Below are 14,288 nucleotides of genomic sequence, written 5' to 3'. Positions count from 1 at the left end.
TGGAGAAGTATGTGTAATATCCAAGCCATAGCTTGAGAGATTTTGAGAAACAGCCTAGCAAAAAATCCATTATTCCTGATAATATTGCATCTTCCTGCTTATTTAACCTCCCCACTTGCTTTTTTCTCCTTTACCCAACTTGAATGCCCTGCCACAAACATACTTCCCCTGCCTGACCCTGATTCTGTGCTTTCTACCTATTTTGACCTGCATGTGGGCACCTCTGCCTTGCCCTGCTTTTCCATTTACTACCAAGGATGCCACCTTTCATTTTTACTTGAACATCCCACATCACCACTGCTTCTCGCAAGCTCTCATTCTCTTGACACCTGCATGGCACAGGCAATTATCACCTTATGAGATAACTGCTACCTAAAAGCTACCTAACCTGTATAAGGGCACTCTATACAGAAGGGTGGATCTAGGATTTAGACACACCTAATTATCATTAGTCTTAATACTTATAACCTGTCATTATAATTCTAATATTGCACATTAGCTAGATTTATGATGGAGGCCAGGCAGGCCGAGGCACGGGATGGGCAAGAGAAGGAGTAGAATGCAACATGAATGGTTGCTGCAGAAGAGGATCTGGCATTGTAATTCAGATGTTTGCTCTGGATGGCACAGTAGGTCTTTTCTTGTTGGTTGGTTGGTTTGTTAGCTGATTTTGGAGGAGATAATTTAACTATAAACTCATTTAACTGTGTTCTGTGCCACCAGAACAGAGTTTTTTTTTTCCCAATAGGCTTGAAGGAACCTGTATCTGCTGCCAGTTCTTCTTGCTGAGATTAGAATGCAAAACATAGAAGAAAGTGATCTTAATGCCAATAAAAACTGACACACTGTGGTGACTCTGTGATCTCCATGTCAGAAGAGTTTCTGAACTTCCAGTGCTTCCTCAGTCCAATTTTGCAAAGGGCAGAAGAACTGCTCACTTATAATCACAGAATGATTTTGGTTGGAAAAGACCTTTGAGATTCTCAAGTCCAACCACCAACCTGACATAACGAGACCCATCACTAAGCCTCATCCTTTAGTGCCACAATGTGGTGAAATGTGATTGTGGGAAGGTGAATGCATGGATAGATCTCCAGGTGCCACTGAGTGTGCCTGCTGTGCCAGCAAGAGAAGCAGAAATATTTTCAATACCTGAGTCCCCCTGGGTTTGATTCTCCCCCCTGTGTCCTCCTTTCTCCTGTGCCAATCACAGAGTTTCACAACCAAGGAATTGTTGTGGTTAAATCCGTAGAAAAAAAATGAGGGCTAAGGATAATGCTTTGTTACAGTCTGCAATAAGAAGATAGGCCATTTCCTTTCAGACAAATGAACCTTCAGACCAATTTAGAAAATTATGGCATGGCACAGGTGAAGGCAATAGCAATTAAGGCGGCTTCCTCTTTAAGATTTAATCTTCGTGTGCAAAGCAACTGTGTGAGCATCAGAGTGCTGCTCTGGGATTTCTGAAGCCAGAAAATCAGTGAAGGCCAACAGCATCAAAAAACAACATTTTCATCCACATTTTGAGTTTTCTTTTTCATGAGGTGAATTTAAAATTAACTTTATGAGCACCAGCTTTGTGCTTCTTCCACCAGACCAGATCACTGGGTTATGTGGTTTGTAGCTCTATATCCAAAGCAAGAAATTCTTTAGGGTGAAATATAAGGTCCCTAGCTTTGGGGTTTATTTTTCCTTCTTCCTATTTTAGAAACATTTAGCTTTCATCTGGTGAAGGAGGATGCTTATTTTTCCATCTATGAAATAATTATTTGGTGTAAGATAACAGAGATTCAGGTGATGTGAAACGGATGCTGCAATATTGTCAATTACTCCATTGCATTTTCATTTCCCACCTTTTTTTCTCTATATATATTCTTTTAAGAGTGTTCTTTTAAGAACAGTTTGGCTTGAAAAGCCTCATCTGATGTGTACTTTTTTATTTATTTACTTTTTTTAATCTTATATAAACCATGAATTCATCTCACTTAACACAGGGAAAAGCATTGGTCATAATCATATGAATGATCAAACCAGTGCCATGTTCTGCCTATAGCATTGGAGTAGTTAAGAAGCTGTGATTTGAATGAGTTGTGTGTATGTGTGTATATGTGTATATATATATATATACTTATATATATATATTTTTTTATTTTAAGTGTGTGTATATATATATACTTAAAAACAAGGAACTCAAAAGTTTTGAGCTCCTTATCTTCCTCTATGAAATATTTGGTTTGGTAACTCCTTTAATTGCTTCTGCTATCGATCGCTGTAATTATTGGTTACTTTTCATTCCCAGAAATTATGTGACTCATTGTACTATTCAGATTGCTGTCACATCTCTATTGGCTGCATGCATTCCTCTATTATTATTCTGATTTGGGGGTCACGATATACAAAAAAAAAAAAAAAAAACCCAAAATATAGATGACTTCATTTTAGCTTTGGCTTTAATAATCTGCCACACAAAGATAAGTCAGAGGTGAACGATGTAAATGTGATCCAGTGAATCATATCAATGTTTGTCAGGCCTTGTAAATTTATTTGGACTGAGGTTATAGGTCTGTATTTAAAGTAGTGTTTTCTCTGGGACCTCTGTTCCCAGACACCAATGGCTCTTTAGCATGAAATACTGAATGTGAGTATATTTTCCTTTAGAAGGGAAAATTCCCTAAGTCTATAATCCGATGTGTCAAACAATCCTGTGTTTGCCCACAGGTCATTGAGTATCCGGCTGAGCAATCCTCACAAATGCAACAGTTTGAAGGAAAACCAACCTAATTTTACCATGAGATTTTCCAGCAGAAAAGACAAGATGGGGGGAAATGTGTATAACATGCTGCGTGGGACTGAAAATTATCTAATAATCATAAGCCGATATCAAAACAGTTGCAACAAAGGATGGTATCACTGGGGAAAACATTCTGTTTCACAAGATGTAGGGAATGATTGCGTAAAGGTGTCTCCCAATTTCTCTTCTCTATGACAGCATATAAAAGTGCTTGTAACTGCGGTGTCTTTAGCCTCTTCTGCTGACTTATTCCTCTTGGTGACTGGGTAAGTCCAATATAACTGTATCTGTTTGGAATTATAGATGTGGTTTTATAGGTAGCATTAATATGTGGTTATATAACCTATCCTCTGGCAGGATAGGAACTTATTCTCTATGAACATCTTTGAAACCATAAAGGCATGAATAGGGTGGACAAAGGCATCATCATTTGAGCAGGGAAATAATAATGGGAGTTTCAAAAATGTGGATGGCAGCGGTTCCTAGGAATTCAGCTACTATCTCCATTTAGAAGAATGGGAAAATGCTGTTTCTTCTCTTATTGCTGTTTCTGATTTTTTATACAGAGAAGAGACCAAAAAGTTCTAAAAGAAAGCTGTGAAACCTTTAATGAAAGGCAAAATTTCATATACAGTATGAGATCAGGAGACTGTGTCAGTTCTCAAGGTGAATACTGCAGTTTACAAGAGCTTTACAATAACATTAGAAAGAGGGTTCCCAGTTCTCATGGGATCTGGCTGATATTGCTACTTTGAAACTGAGCAAACTCATCCCACATATTCATATACCTATTTCTTCAACAACATCTCTCTTACTACTTTTTATTGCAATTTTCTAAAATTATTTCTACATCTAGACTACAGATTAAGTAGCGTAGTAGTTTTGGCCCTTCGTGTATTTTGGCTGTTGAGGGAAGTGGTGTTATACATCAAAGTCTAAAGTAGCACATCTTTTTAAAGAGGATATCTAAGGAGAGAAAACACTCCAACACTATCAAGATAGCTCTGACTCCTAGGAAAAAAAAAAACAACAAAACAACCTACAAAAGCCAGTGATGTGAAAAAAGGATTGAGCCTTATTTTGGAATACATATGGGCAATACACTAGAGAGTGGTGGAAGCTGACTAGAGGTCTCTACCCAGTGATTCCTCTCACTTGATTGGAGAGATCTGCGATGCACAAGTCTCTTTTAGGATGGAATGGACTCTTCCTTAGAAATGGTGATTTATTTTTTTAATCACTCGCTGTTTGTACATTATCGTCTGTTCAGATGTCTGTCATTCAACACATCTACACAATCCAGGTTGCTATTTACTGTTTGTTTTTTTCACTCCTCTAGTTGTAACCACTAGGCTAGTGCATTCTGCCTTTCAGGTTGACTTGCCTTCTGGAAAGATGTCCTATGGACAGATGATGAGCTTCCGCTGTGCTCAACCGTGCGAGGTGTCGTGTCCACAACCATACACCGACTCTCGGAACGAGCCATGTGTTGCCACGTGTGGAGATTCAAGAGCAATTGTGTACGCACCACCCGTTGTTGTGACTTTCCCAGGACCCATTATCAGCTCATGTCCTCAGGAAAGCATCGTGGGAACTGCCATGCCTGAAATTGAGGGTGGAGGCATGGGCTCCGGAGGTGGAGGCATGGGCTCCGGAGGTGGAGGCATGGGCTCTGGAGGTGGAGGCATGGGCTCTGGAGGTGGAGGCATGGGTTCAGGTGGCTCCTATGGTGGAGGAAGTTCTTATGGTGGAGGAAGCTCCTATGGTGGAGGTGGATCCTGTGGGATAGGCTCCCATAGCTCTGGGGGCTCTTATGGTGGAATAGGAGGTGGTTCATATGGCGGGGAGGGCTCATGTGGTGGTGGATTCTCTCGCTTGGGAGGCTATTACCGAAGTTCATTTTATTCAGGATTTGGTAGAAATTATTTCCCATTTTATTCTAGGTACTATAGGTACCGCTATGGAAACTGTGGGCCATTTTAAGTCTTTAAGACAGAGTCATGACTGAAGAAATGATCAGATACAAACCAATGGTTGACATACAGGGCTAGAAATCAGATGTGTCAAGCAGCCTTTGCTCCAGCTGAATCAGTAGGAGCTGGGGTTGCTTGGCATTTCTTTGTGCTATGTTTTGTCTAAGGCTTAAAATCCCAATGTTGCCTCACTTTGTCATTTGCTCATGTTATGTTTTGATCTTTCTAAACCTGAAGAGGGTAAAACAATTAATGGGACTTAACTTGGATGCTTCTGGCTGAAAGAACACCTTGTGAACCCTGTGTTCTTCTGAACACCTGATCGATTGTAGTCCTTGTTGAAATGGAAATTACATTCTTTGTCTCTGCGTTGCCTCATTCTACAAGAATGTATTCCACATCTTGTTTGTATTAAAACCCTGTTGCATCATAGCATGATCTTTTGGCTTTCATTTTGCTGCGGTTCCTTAGCTACAAACCAGTCTTAAATAATTTAGTGCGTCAATTCTGAAGCATCAATGACTATCATTAGGGGCATAATTATTGTCTACAGTCGATATCACTGTCAGTTACTCTTCTTTAGAGTAACTCCCCTTTCTGTTGTATACATTCTAATAAATAGAACTCAATCATAGACTAGTTTATGTTGGAGGACCTCTAGAGGTGGTCTGGTGCAGCTCCTCCTCAAAGCCAAGATAACTTTGAAGCTTAGAAATTCACCTTGATGGCTGTGTCAGACATTTGGAGCTGTTTAGATTGTGTTGCTGCTCACAAGAATGGACTCATGCGTAGGCTGAGCACAGGCTGCTCTGCCAAGCATAACATTCACTTCCTCATTTTGACTGTCTTAATCCTTGTGGTTTGTTGATTTAATTGGAGCGTTTATTCAGGAAATGATCGGATCTTGTCAAGAACATCGCAGTAGGTTCCCTCAGGCAACAGCTACAAGGATGTTTCTTGGTTGTCCCCATGCTCTCTCAGAAGTCAGGATACTGAAGTGTCTCACACTTGTTTCTACTCCACAACTTTATTCTTTTTTTTACAATCAGACATGAAAGTAAAAATTATTTCATATCTTTAATGTAGGTCTCCTATACCCGTGAGCCTTCTGACGAAAAAGGAATTTAAATCAGAAGATTTTGGAGAAATATTCTGATACCTATACTCATACTGCAGGTGTATGCGTGCAATGTACTGTAGTGTTTACACAGTTTTGATGGAATTACATATGATTCCCAGCATTTGTTAATGAGAAGTCTATTGAGCTAAACAATGATGTTCTGCTAGTCAGACCAGTACACATAGAATTAGGCAACAATACATATTTTGATTGCATGGAAAGCAAGATTGCTTTTGTTTGGATAGACATTGTTTCTCTTAGTGCAAGAGTGGTGTTCTGAGTTGCAGGCTGAGGGTACAGTGATGCATGTGTTTGTTGTATGTGTGTGAGAACTGGGGTCCAAAAGTACTGATGGAGTTATGGACCTGGTGCTCTGCCTTCAGCTTTGGATTTTCTTTAGGGCACCACAGTCAGCCTGAGGCAGCAGTGCCCCAGCAATTTTCACTCCTGTTACTCAGAGTTTCGTTCCTCAGATTATTGAGTAAGAATTGCATGAGGGGTGTAACTCTCTTTAGTAAAATGTGAGGCACAGCCTTCACGGATGCCACGTGTGTAATAGTTTATATAGACATTCCTGGCTCAGCCTCCAATCCTCTAGATCTGATCATCTTAGTTCATCTTGCATGTTTTACTGGGGAGGTGAAAAATAGTGAGGTAGGTGCTCTCATGCAGCTAGGCATTAGGACATTGAATTCCACTCCTATTTGTGTACACGGAGCACCACCTGCTATTTTGACTCCTCTTGAGTTTGATTTCTCTCAGCCTAGTTGGTAAAGCAGAAGGAGCTAAAAGGAAAACTGGAAATCCAGGGCTATAATTCAACAAGACTTTTAATATGACATGAAGTAAGCATTACAGAATGGAAGAGTACAGTCTGATAATGGTCTATTACACAGTCCAAAGGCAGCCAGAAGGTCTGTGCTGATAACAAAAGGGACTCTACTTTGTAAGGTAAAGCTGGAATCTTGGCAGAAAAGTCCCACTTTCAAATTTCAAAATATTTCCACTCCACCAGGAAAGGCATGGTGCAAGGTTAATAACAATTGAAGAAAGAAGGGATTACATGAAACTGCTATTGATAGACGATGAGGCAGACACGGAAAGGAGGCATGGGCCTGCTTTTTGGAGGTTTCAAGCAAGGGAGGCTCCCACTGACACAAAGACTTTTCGCATCCCTGGAAGCCAGGCCCAACTGCAGACTCAGACCTTGTGCTTTCATCTCCCAGGCTGATGTGTGGTCTGCAGGGATTCATTCAGGCTGCTTTAAAAGGATCCACAGTTTCCAAAGCGGGATCCACGGTAGCTTCTGTAGGACTGCTTGCTGTAACAGCTCCCTATCCTAGAGGAGCCCCCAAACCCAAAGGAGCCCCTATTTCCAAAGGAGTCCCCCATCCCTGACAGACCTCCGCACCAAGCAGAGCCCCCCATCCCCAACATGCCTCCATACCCAACTGAACCCTGAGATCCAAAGTAGCCTCCCGTTCCTGACGCCCCTCCAGCCCCAAAGGAGACCCCCTTCCCTGACATGCCAACAGAGCCCCCCATTCCATGGGATTCCTCAGAGCCATACTGGATTGCAGGACCATACGGCTGGGGAATTGAAGTTCCCACGATGCTCTCCTGGGAGCAGCTGGCAAGGGTCGGGCCTGGGAAGGTGAGGACAACTGGAGGGGCGTACACCACAGCTCTCGAGTCCCCACAGGACGTAACACAGGGCTCAAGGCTTCTGCTGCAGGCATATGGCTGTGTGCATGCCACCTCGCAGGTGGGCAAGCACTCAGAGCTGATGTTCATCATTTGTCTTGAGGAGTGGAGGTGTAGCTAGAAAAGACAGTGTTCTGTCAAGAAACCATCATGCACAGGTTTCCAGTGCATGCATCTCATCCTTCCCAGCAGCTGCCCACTAAGTTCTAGCTCAAACCTCTCTTCCAGTTTTCATTTTCCCCACAGTTTTCTTCCTGGCTGACCCCTTTTTAAGGCTTCTCACTTCCTCAACCACATCTTTTATTCTTTAGAATCTCTTGGAAAGCATTGCTCTTATTATCTCTGTTATCTGATGCTTATACAATTACTTGCTTTAAAAAGTCCCGTTCATTCCCTTTTCCAAGTCAACCTGCAAGAAGGTTTACTTCTAAGAAAATCTCCAGTGGAAAGGAGCAGGTGAGGCTCTTCCTTACTCTGTTCTTCCCCTTATCTTGGTTTTCTTCTGTTGACTTCTGCTCTCTCTCTTCAAAATTTCCAAAATTACTAGCATTTTACAGGATAAGAAAGCATACATAAATTCTAAGTGATCTGTAGCTATAGACATGCACTGAGATCAGACTTACCCTGTTGTCTCCGAGGAAGATGTCAGTGGAGATGGAAGGATAGAAGATTTCTTATTTCCATACCCTGTTATATATGTTCTTAGACAATAGGATGGATATGAGGTCATCCACTGTCCATTGAATTCTTGTCATTTATCACAAAAGCATATTATTCTAATCTTCCTAATTGTTCTCCTTTCAGTTCATAATTAGTGAATTACAACACCCAGCAGTTTTCTTTTGTCTAAACTCAATGATTCTGGTTGAAACAAGAGTTGATCTCTCTGTGTGTTTATCCATAATGGCTTTCAGGAAGGCACCTAGCTGATGTGTCAGCCACACAAATTATTTGCAAGCCTTGGGTTTAGGTATAATGCCTCCCAAATTGCATCACTTCTGATGGGGGAGTCAGCATTCTTTGCATCCCCACCTGTACTCTATCAACTGAGTGGTTGATCCAGCACCATGGCAGAATCAGGCCTCTTGGATTACTGTGAGCACAGACCAGGCAATGACCTGGGAGGTGAGAACACGAGTTCTGAGCCTGCAGGTGGGACTTCTTTTGGAGATGGGGAAAGCCTTTTGTGTCAGTAGGAGTCTCCCTTCCTTGATACCTCTGAAATGCAGGCCTACACCTCTTTTTGGCTTAGTTTTATTAATGACCGCTTCTGTTAATCACCCTATGATAATAGATACCTATTTTCATTATGCCAGTGTAAAAAAAAAAAAAAAAAAAAGTCATTGAAAAGGCCTGACACAGAGATTGTCAATAAAACTCTGACATAATAAGAACAGGCGGAAAGCCAACTCCTTACAGGCAGTGATGGCTGTAGCTGTCCCTGGAAGTGAGAAGGTTTCTGCTTCATGTTGTGCTGCCATCTCAATCTATACCCTATTTCCCCTTGGAATTAAAATCAAACTGTGTTCAGTTTTTCTTTCTCCCAAGGACAGTTTAGGTCCTATCTTTTCCACTAGCTCTTTAGGCTTTCTAGAGCTTTTAATGTCACCTATGAGTGGCAATTATGTGTTTTTATGGTAATATGATAGTAATTGCTTAAGTAGTGCAGGTGTTGTGAAAATGAATAGTTGAATGAGGCATTCAAAATTAAATATGCAAAGCAGTTTGGGATTGCATTTCTGTAGGGTGCAGAGGTTTCTGAAGCTGATGACTCAATAATTTGTGCTGGCGTAGGAACGGGTAACAAGCAGAAATCCTTTGCCACAGACAACCCTTAGAGAAATCTTTTTCCATCAGAGCAAATATTTAATTTCATGTCAAATGAGGGATAAGAGCTGAAATGTCACATCTCAAGAAGATCAACCATGTCATCTGCCTTGACTTTGGCAAGGCTTTTGATACTGTCTCCCATGACATCCAGATAATGAAGCTGAGAAACTGTGGGAAAGATGAGTGGACAATGAGGTGGGTTGAGAACTGGCTGACTGGCTGAGCTCAGAGGGTTGAGTCTGGTTGGAGACCTGTGACTAGCATTGTTCCCCAGGGGTCACTGCTGGGTCTGATCTTATTCAGTATCTTCATCAATGACCTTGATGAGGGGATAGTTTCTACTCTCAGTAAGCATTCCGATGATACAAAGATGGGAGGAGTGGCTGACACACCAGAAGGCTGTGCTGCCATTCAGCAAGACCTGGACAGACTGGAGAGCTGGGCAGCGATAAATCAGATGAGGTTTAACAAAAGCAAGTGCAGAGTCTTGCACCTGGGAAGAAATAACCGCACGTATCAGCATAGGCTGGGACATGACCTGCTGGAGAGAACCTGCAGAGCAGGACCTGGGGGTCTTGGTGGATGGCAGATTGCCTATGGGCCAGCAGTGTGGTGGCCAAGAAAGCCAATGGGATCCTGGGCTGCATTAAAAGGAGTGTGGCCAGCAGGTTGAGGGAGGTGATCCTCCCCCTCTGAACTGAGTTTGTTCAGCCTTGAGAAAAAAAGATTCAGAGGTGATTTTATTAATGTTTACAAGTATCTTAATTGTGGGAGACAAAGAGACATGGCCAACCTCTTTTCAGCGGTCTGCGGGGACAGGACAAGGGGAAACTGACATAAACTGGAGCATAGGAAGTTCTGCACCAATATGCAAAGGAACTTCTTCGTGGTAAGGGTGATGGAGCACTGGAACAGGCTGCCCAGGGATGTTGTGGATTCTCCTTCTCTGGAGATATTCAAGACCCACCTGGATGCCTACCCGTGCAGCCTGCTGTAGAGAGCCTGCTTTGCAGGGGGGTTGGACTCAGTGATCTCTTCAGGTCCCTTCCAACCCCTACAATTCTGTGATATGCCTGATTTGATGCCTGAGATTGATCGCCTTGTATTTGCAGGATAAACTAGAGAAGCAATTTAGGAATTTTCTTTCAGTATGGCCTTATCAGTGGGCTGTATTTGTATGACAGCATAATTGCTTTCAGGTCACAGTGGCATGCGAGGGAGAGTTTCATAAGTGATGAGTAAGAGGAGACTGAGAAATAATGCTCTGTTTTTTGTTTTCTATAGTTACTGCTGGGAGTAAAAAATGCAAAGAGATCAACGGGTGAATTTCCAAGACATGTCTATTGAATGCTAAAGACATGTTTAAGCCTGGCTCCCCTGTTTTTGGATGACATTACTTGGAAAATATATAGTTAAAATCAGGAACCAAACAAAGATTTATTTGCATTTGTTCTTAATATTTCATGTTTTACTATAAAATCGTTAGTGTTTATGCAATTGTGAAGAATGAGGTGAAACATGGAATCTATCAGCTGAGAGAGATCACAGAATATAACTGTCTTCAGACCCCAGTGTCACTTTGAAAATCTAGCCTCCATATCTTTGTCAAAGTTAAGGTGAAAATAGTGGTCAGATAAATAAATAACTGAAGCTTTTTTGGAGACAGTAGAAAAAAAAGTTTTTTCCTCTTAAAGATTCGAGCAACCAGTGCTCAGCTGTCAGTCAGCTGCATGAATAAGTATTTCGTAATCACAGAGATTTCAAGGTGGAAAGGTGAAAAAGAAAACCGTGAGGCAAACGTACTGATGCAAGATAAGTTTAATGACAGGGAAGTACAGTGCACATTTGGTGAAGGCAGTCACAGAGCACACAGGACATTCCCCTGCAAGCTCAGTGCAGCCCAGGAATGGGAGACATTGGCTTTTCAGAAGTAACCACAGCTTCCCCCACTCGACCTGCGGAACCCGGAGGAGCCACTGCCTCCATAGCAGCTGGCTATGCCAAAGGAGCGCCCTCCCCCAGAGGAGCCACCGCCGTAGGAGCTGCCTCCTCCAAAGCCACCTCCGTAGCAGCTCCTGGAGATGATGGATCTTCTGCCTCCAAATGAGCCCCCGGAGCCAAACGACCTGCCCCCTCCATAGGAGCTGCCTCCTCCATAGGAACCCCCAATGCCCCCTCCATAGGAGCTGCCTCCTCCGTAGGAACCCCCAATGCTCCCTCCATAGGAGCTGCCTCCACCATAGGAGCCACCAGAACCAAAAGAGCCCCCTGATTCACCGGAGCTCTGTGGTCCTGAGAAGCCCCCAATGGGTGATGGGAATGAGTTGCCCACAACGCTCTCCTGTGGGCAGGAGTTGAGGATGGGGCCTGGGAAGTTGATGAGCACAGGTGGGGGGTAGATGACAGCACGGGAGTCCCCACAGGAGGTGACACAGGGCTGGCTGCAGACGTTGGCGAAGGGCTGCGGGCAGGTCACCTCACAGGGTGCGGAGCATCTGCTGCTTAACATCTGTCCTCCTGAAGACATCTTTTGTGATGCGGATATACCTGCAGAAGGACATAAAACAGAAGGATGGAGCTCAGAAGCTGGAGTGAAAAAAGCTTGCAGCACTGAAGTTTTGCATCAGCATGGAGAAAAGGTGAAAGATGACTTGGGAAAGGTTCAGACTTATCTCCCTTACAAATTTTTCTGCACATGCATGAAGTAGCAGCTGGTAAATTACAATTGAATCCCTGCTGCTCTAGAAATACTGAATAACCTGGAGAGCAGAGCCAAAATCTCTGAGTCTTTAGAAGACTCAGAGATTGTTGGTTTACAATGCATAGCTCTGGAGTGATCTGACAACACTGAATTAATTGGAGCATCTGCAAAAATTCAGTCTTACCATTAAAAATCTGTATCTACGAAGACATGCTTTAAAATGACATTAAAACCAGAAGGAAACAACAGAGCTTAGCAGCACATTCCCCATACAAGAACATACAGAGAAGAGCAGAAAATAGTTTCCTAAAGCTTCCAAAAGAGAATGAAGGAGTTCCAACTCACCGGATCTGGAGAAGTGTAGATGAAGAGTGGATGTGGATGAGACTGCAGCACTCAGAGCACTCGTATTTATATCCCTTCTCAGACCACCAGTAGGATGTGAGCCACGCTTTGTGCAAGAGCTTCCTACCTATTGCCAAACTGTGTTTTGCTGTATGGATTATTTCGTTAATTGTTCTAATTGTTCTCTTAAGTGATGTGATCACAACTTTATACTCAACTCTAAGTCACGTTACAAGCATTTTACAAGCATAATGAGTTTTAGCTTATTCTCTGACCATGACAGATTCACATAGCAGTTGATATTTTTCCTGGCCCTCATTGAAATTGAAATGGGAATGGTGCTATAATTCTATGTAAGGACTCTATCCAGCTGATAAACTGCTTTATATACATTATAAACTGCATAATATTCCATTTCTCTTCTTCAAAATTGGGAGAGCAACATGTTGGGTGGTGAACAGAATGCTGCCACTCACCCGTGGTGGGAAGAAGCAGAAGGCAGTGCCCAGGGTCCTGCATGTAAATTGTTATTTCTCAACTGTAGACGATTGACATTAACTGAGCAGCTAACGAAGAATTGCTGACTAGCAAAAACTGTCACATCATGAGCTACCCACTGATGCCTGACAGAACTCGTTTGCATTGTGATGCAAGGTTTTAACTGTATAAGCTCTTTGTGCTCTATTTTCTAATGGTGTTTGAAAACACAGGAAACCTGTGATGGAAACATTAAGTACAGTGTGACAAGTGGGACAAGGCTGGAAACCAAACCAATTCGTTTCAGATCATCTGTGGTTGCTCTCTTCCCACAGCTGTGACTGAGAGCCAAAGTCGACGATTTCTTCAGATTATTTGAACTCAGCAACAAAGCACTGAAGTTGGATGCTTGATACTGCTGACATCTATCCACCTGACGCTCGTTACAACCCCACAAAAAGGTTGATCTGATCATCTCCCCCTGGTTATTGGTAAATGAGATTTTGTATGGAGAGATCTCTTTCTGTTTATGGACTCTTAGCCCTACCTCGTGCTGGTACATGAGACTTGTAAGCACTATTCCAGAAATACTGCTGAGGTTTTCGTGAATAAAATAAAATAAGAGTCTTTTCCCATTCTTAAGACTCTCACAGTTGTTTTATTTTAAACCACCTTTAGACATACTCCACATGCATCCATTCCATGCCCCAGAAGTCTTTATTGTTCCCTTACTGATGCCTCCTGGAGAACATCCGTCTTGCTAAACCATCACAGCTCTCCTGGAAGGTGACAAAAGAAGGAGAGCAATAAACGCATTAAATGTTCTCATGCAGTGCTTCCTTGTAGTTAACTGGGTGACACTGTACGTTTGATGAAGCTCCTCTGTAAGCAGTTATTTGGGTGGATGTTAGACAGAACTGACCTGCCCTATCTGAGGAGCTGCAGGGATGAAATTCGCAACTCTCCCAATTATTTGCAATTCTGAATTTCAACAGAACCTGCTGCAGAACAGAAAATGTTTCCCCTGACGAAGGAAAACTCATGTCTTTCTCTTCCTAAAGACTGATGTCTTTACCTTGGTCAGCAAACAGAGCTCAGTTCATTGCCACTGCAATTCAAATGAGGTCAGGAGATGGCACTAGTCATAAAAAGGAATAGAAAAAAAACATTTAGGTATTACAGTAAGACAAAGGGCGTGTTGAGTATATAGAATGATGCGGGGCTGATTTACTAGCCATTATCAGTTATCAAAATAATTATTACAATTAGAAATAGCTTATACAGCAAAATGCTTTGCTGGCTAACTACTATGCCCCATGTGCAGGAGCGTGTTGCGTATCCTGCTAG

General features: G+C 42.5%; 3 protein-coding genes across 3 annotated transcripts; 1 reads left to right on the top strand and 2 right to left on the bottom strand.

The window, feature by feature from the left end:
• Positions 1-566: 566 nt before the first annotated feature.
• On the top strand, positions 567-5,178 carry LOC149914396 (uncharacterized). The gene is made up of 2 exons (XM_090126871.1): positions 567-629; positions 4,166-5,178. Exons 1-2 carry the CDS (start codon positions 567-569, stop codon positions 4,772-4,774), a joined length of 672 nt encoding a protein of 223 aa, XP_089982997.1. The 3' UTR covers positions 4,775-5,178.
• A 1,632-nt stretch (positions 5,179-6,810) lies between these two features.
• LOC149914395 (uncharacterized) lies at positions 6,811-8,231 on the bottom strand. Its single transcript, XM_090127067.1, has 2 exons — positions 8,212-8,231; positions 6,811-7,705 (listed from the first exon to the last, which is right to left on the bottom strand). Exon 2 carries the CDS (start codon positions 7,679-7,681, stop codon positions 7,148-7,150), a length of 534 nt encoding a protein of 177 aa, XP_089983193.1. The 5' UTR covers positions 7,682-7,705; positions 8,212-8,231; the 3' UTR covers positions 6,811-7,147.
• Positions 8,232-11,240: 3,009 nt separating this feature from the next.
• LOC116237270 (uncharacterized) lies at positions 11,241-12,748 on the bottom strand. Its single transcript, XM_031606316.2, has 2 exons — positions 12,465-12,748; positions 11,241-11,965 (listed from the first exon to the last, which is right to left on the bottom strand). The coding sequence occupies exon 2, from the start codon at positions 11,943-11,945 to the stop codon at positions 11,343-11,345; it is 603 nt and encodes a 200-aa protein (XP_031462176.2). The 5' UTR covers positions 11,946-11,965; positions 12,465-12,748; the 3' UTR covers positions 11,241-11,342.
• Between the last annotated feature and the right edge of the window lie 1,540 nt (positions 12,749-14,288).

This window comes from Phasianus colchicus, chromosome 30 (genome assembly GCF_987193195.1).
Source record: "Phasianus colchicus chromosome 30, bPhaCol1.hap1.1, whole genome shotgun sequence".
NCBI lineage: Eukaryota > Metazoa > Chordata > Aves > Galliformes > Phasianidae > Phasianus > Phasianus colchicus.
The sequence above is the reverse complement of the archived record's forward strand: the minus strand, read 5'-3'. Positions and strand labels throughout refer to the sequence as shown.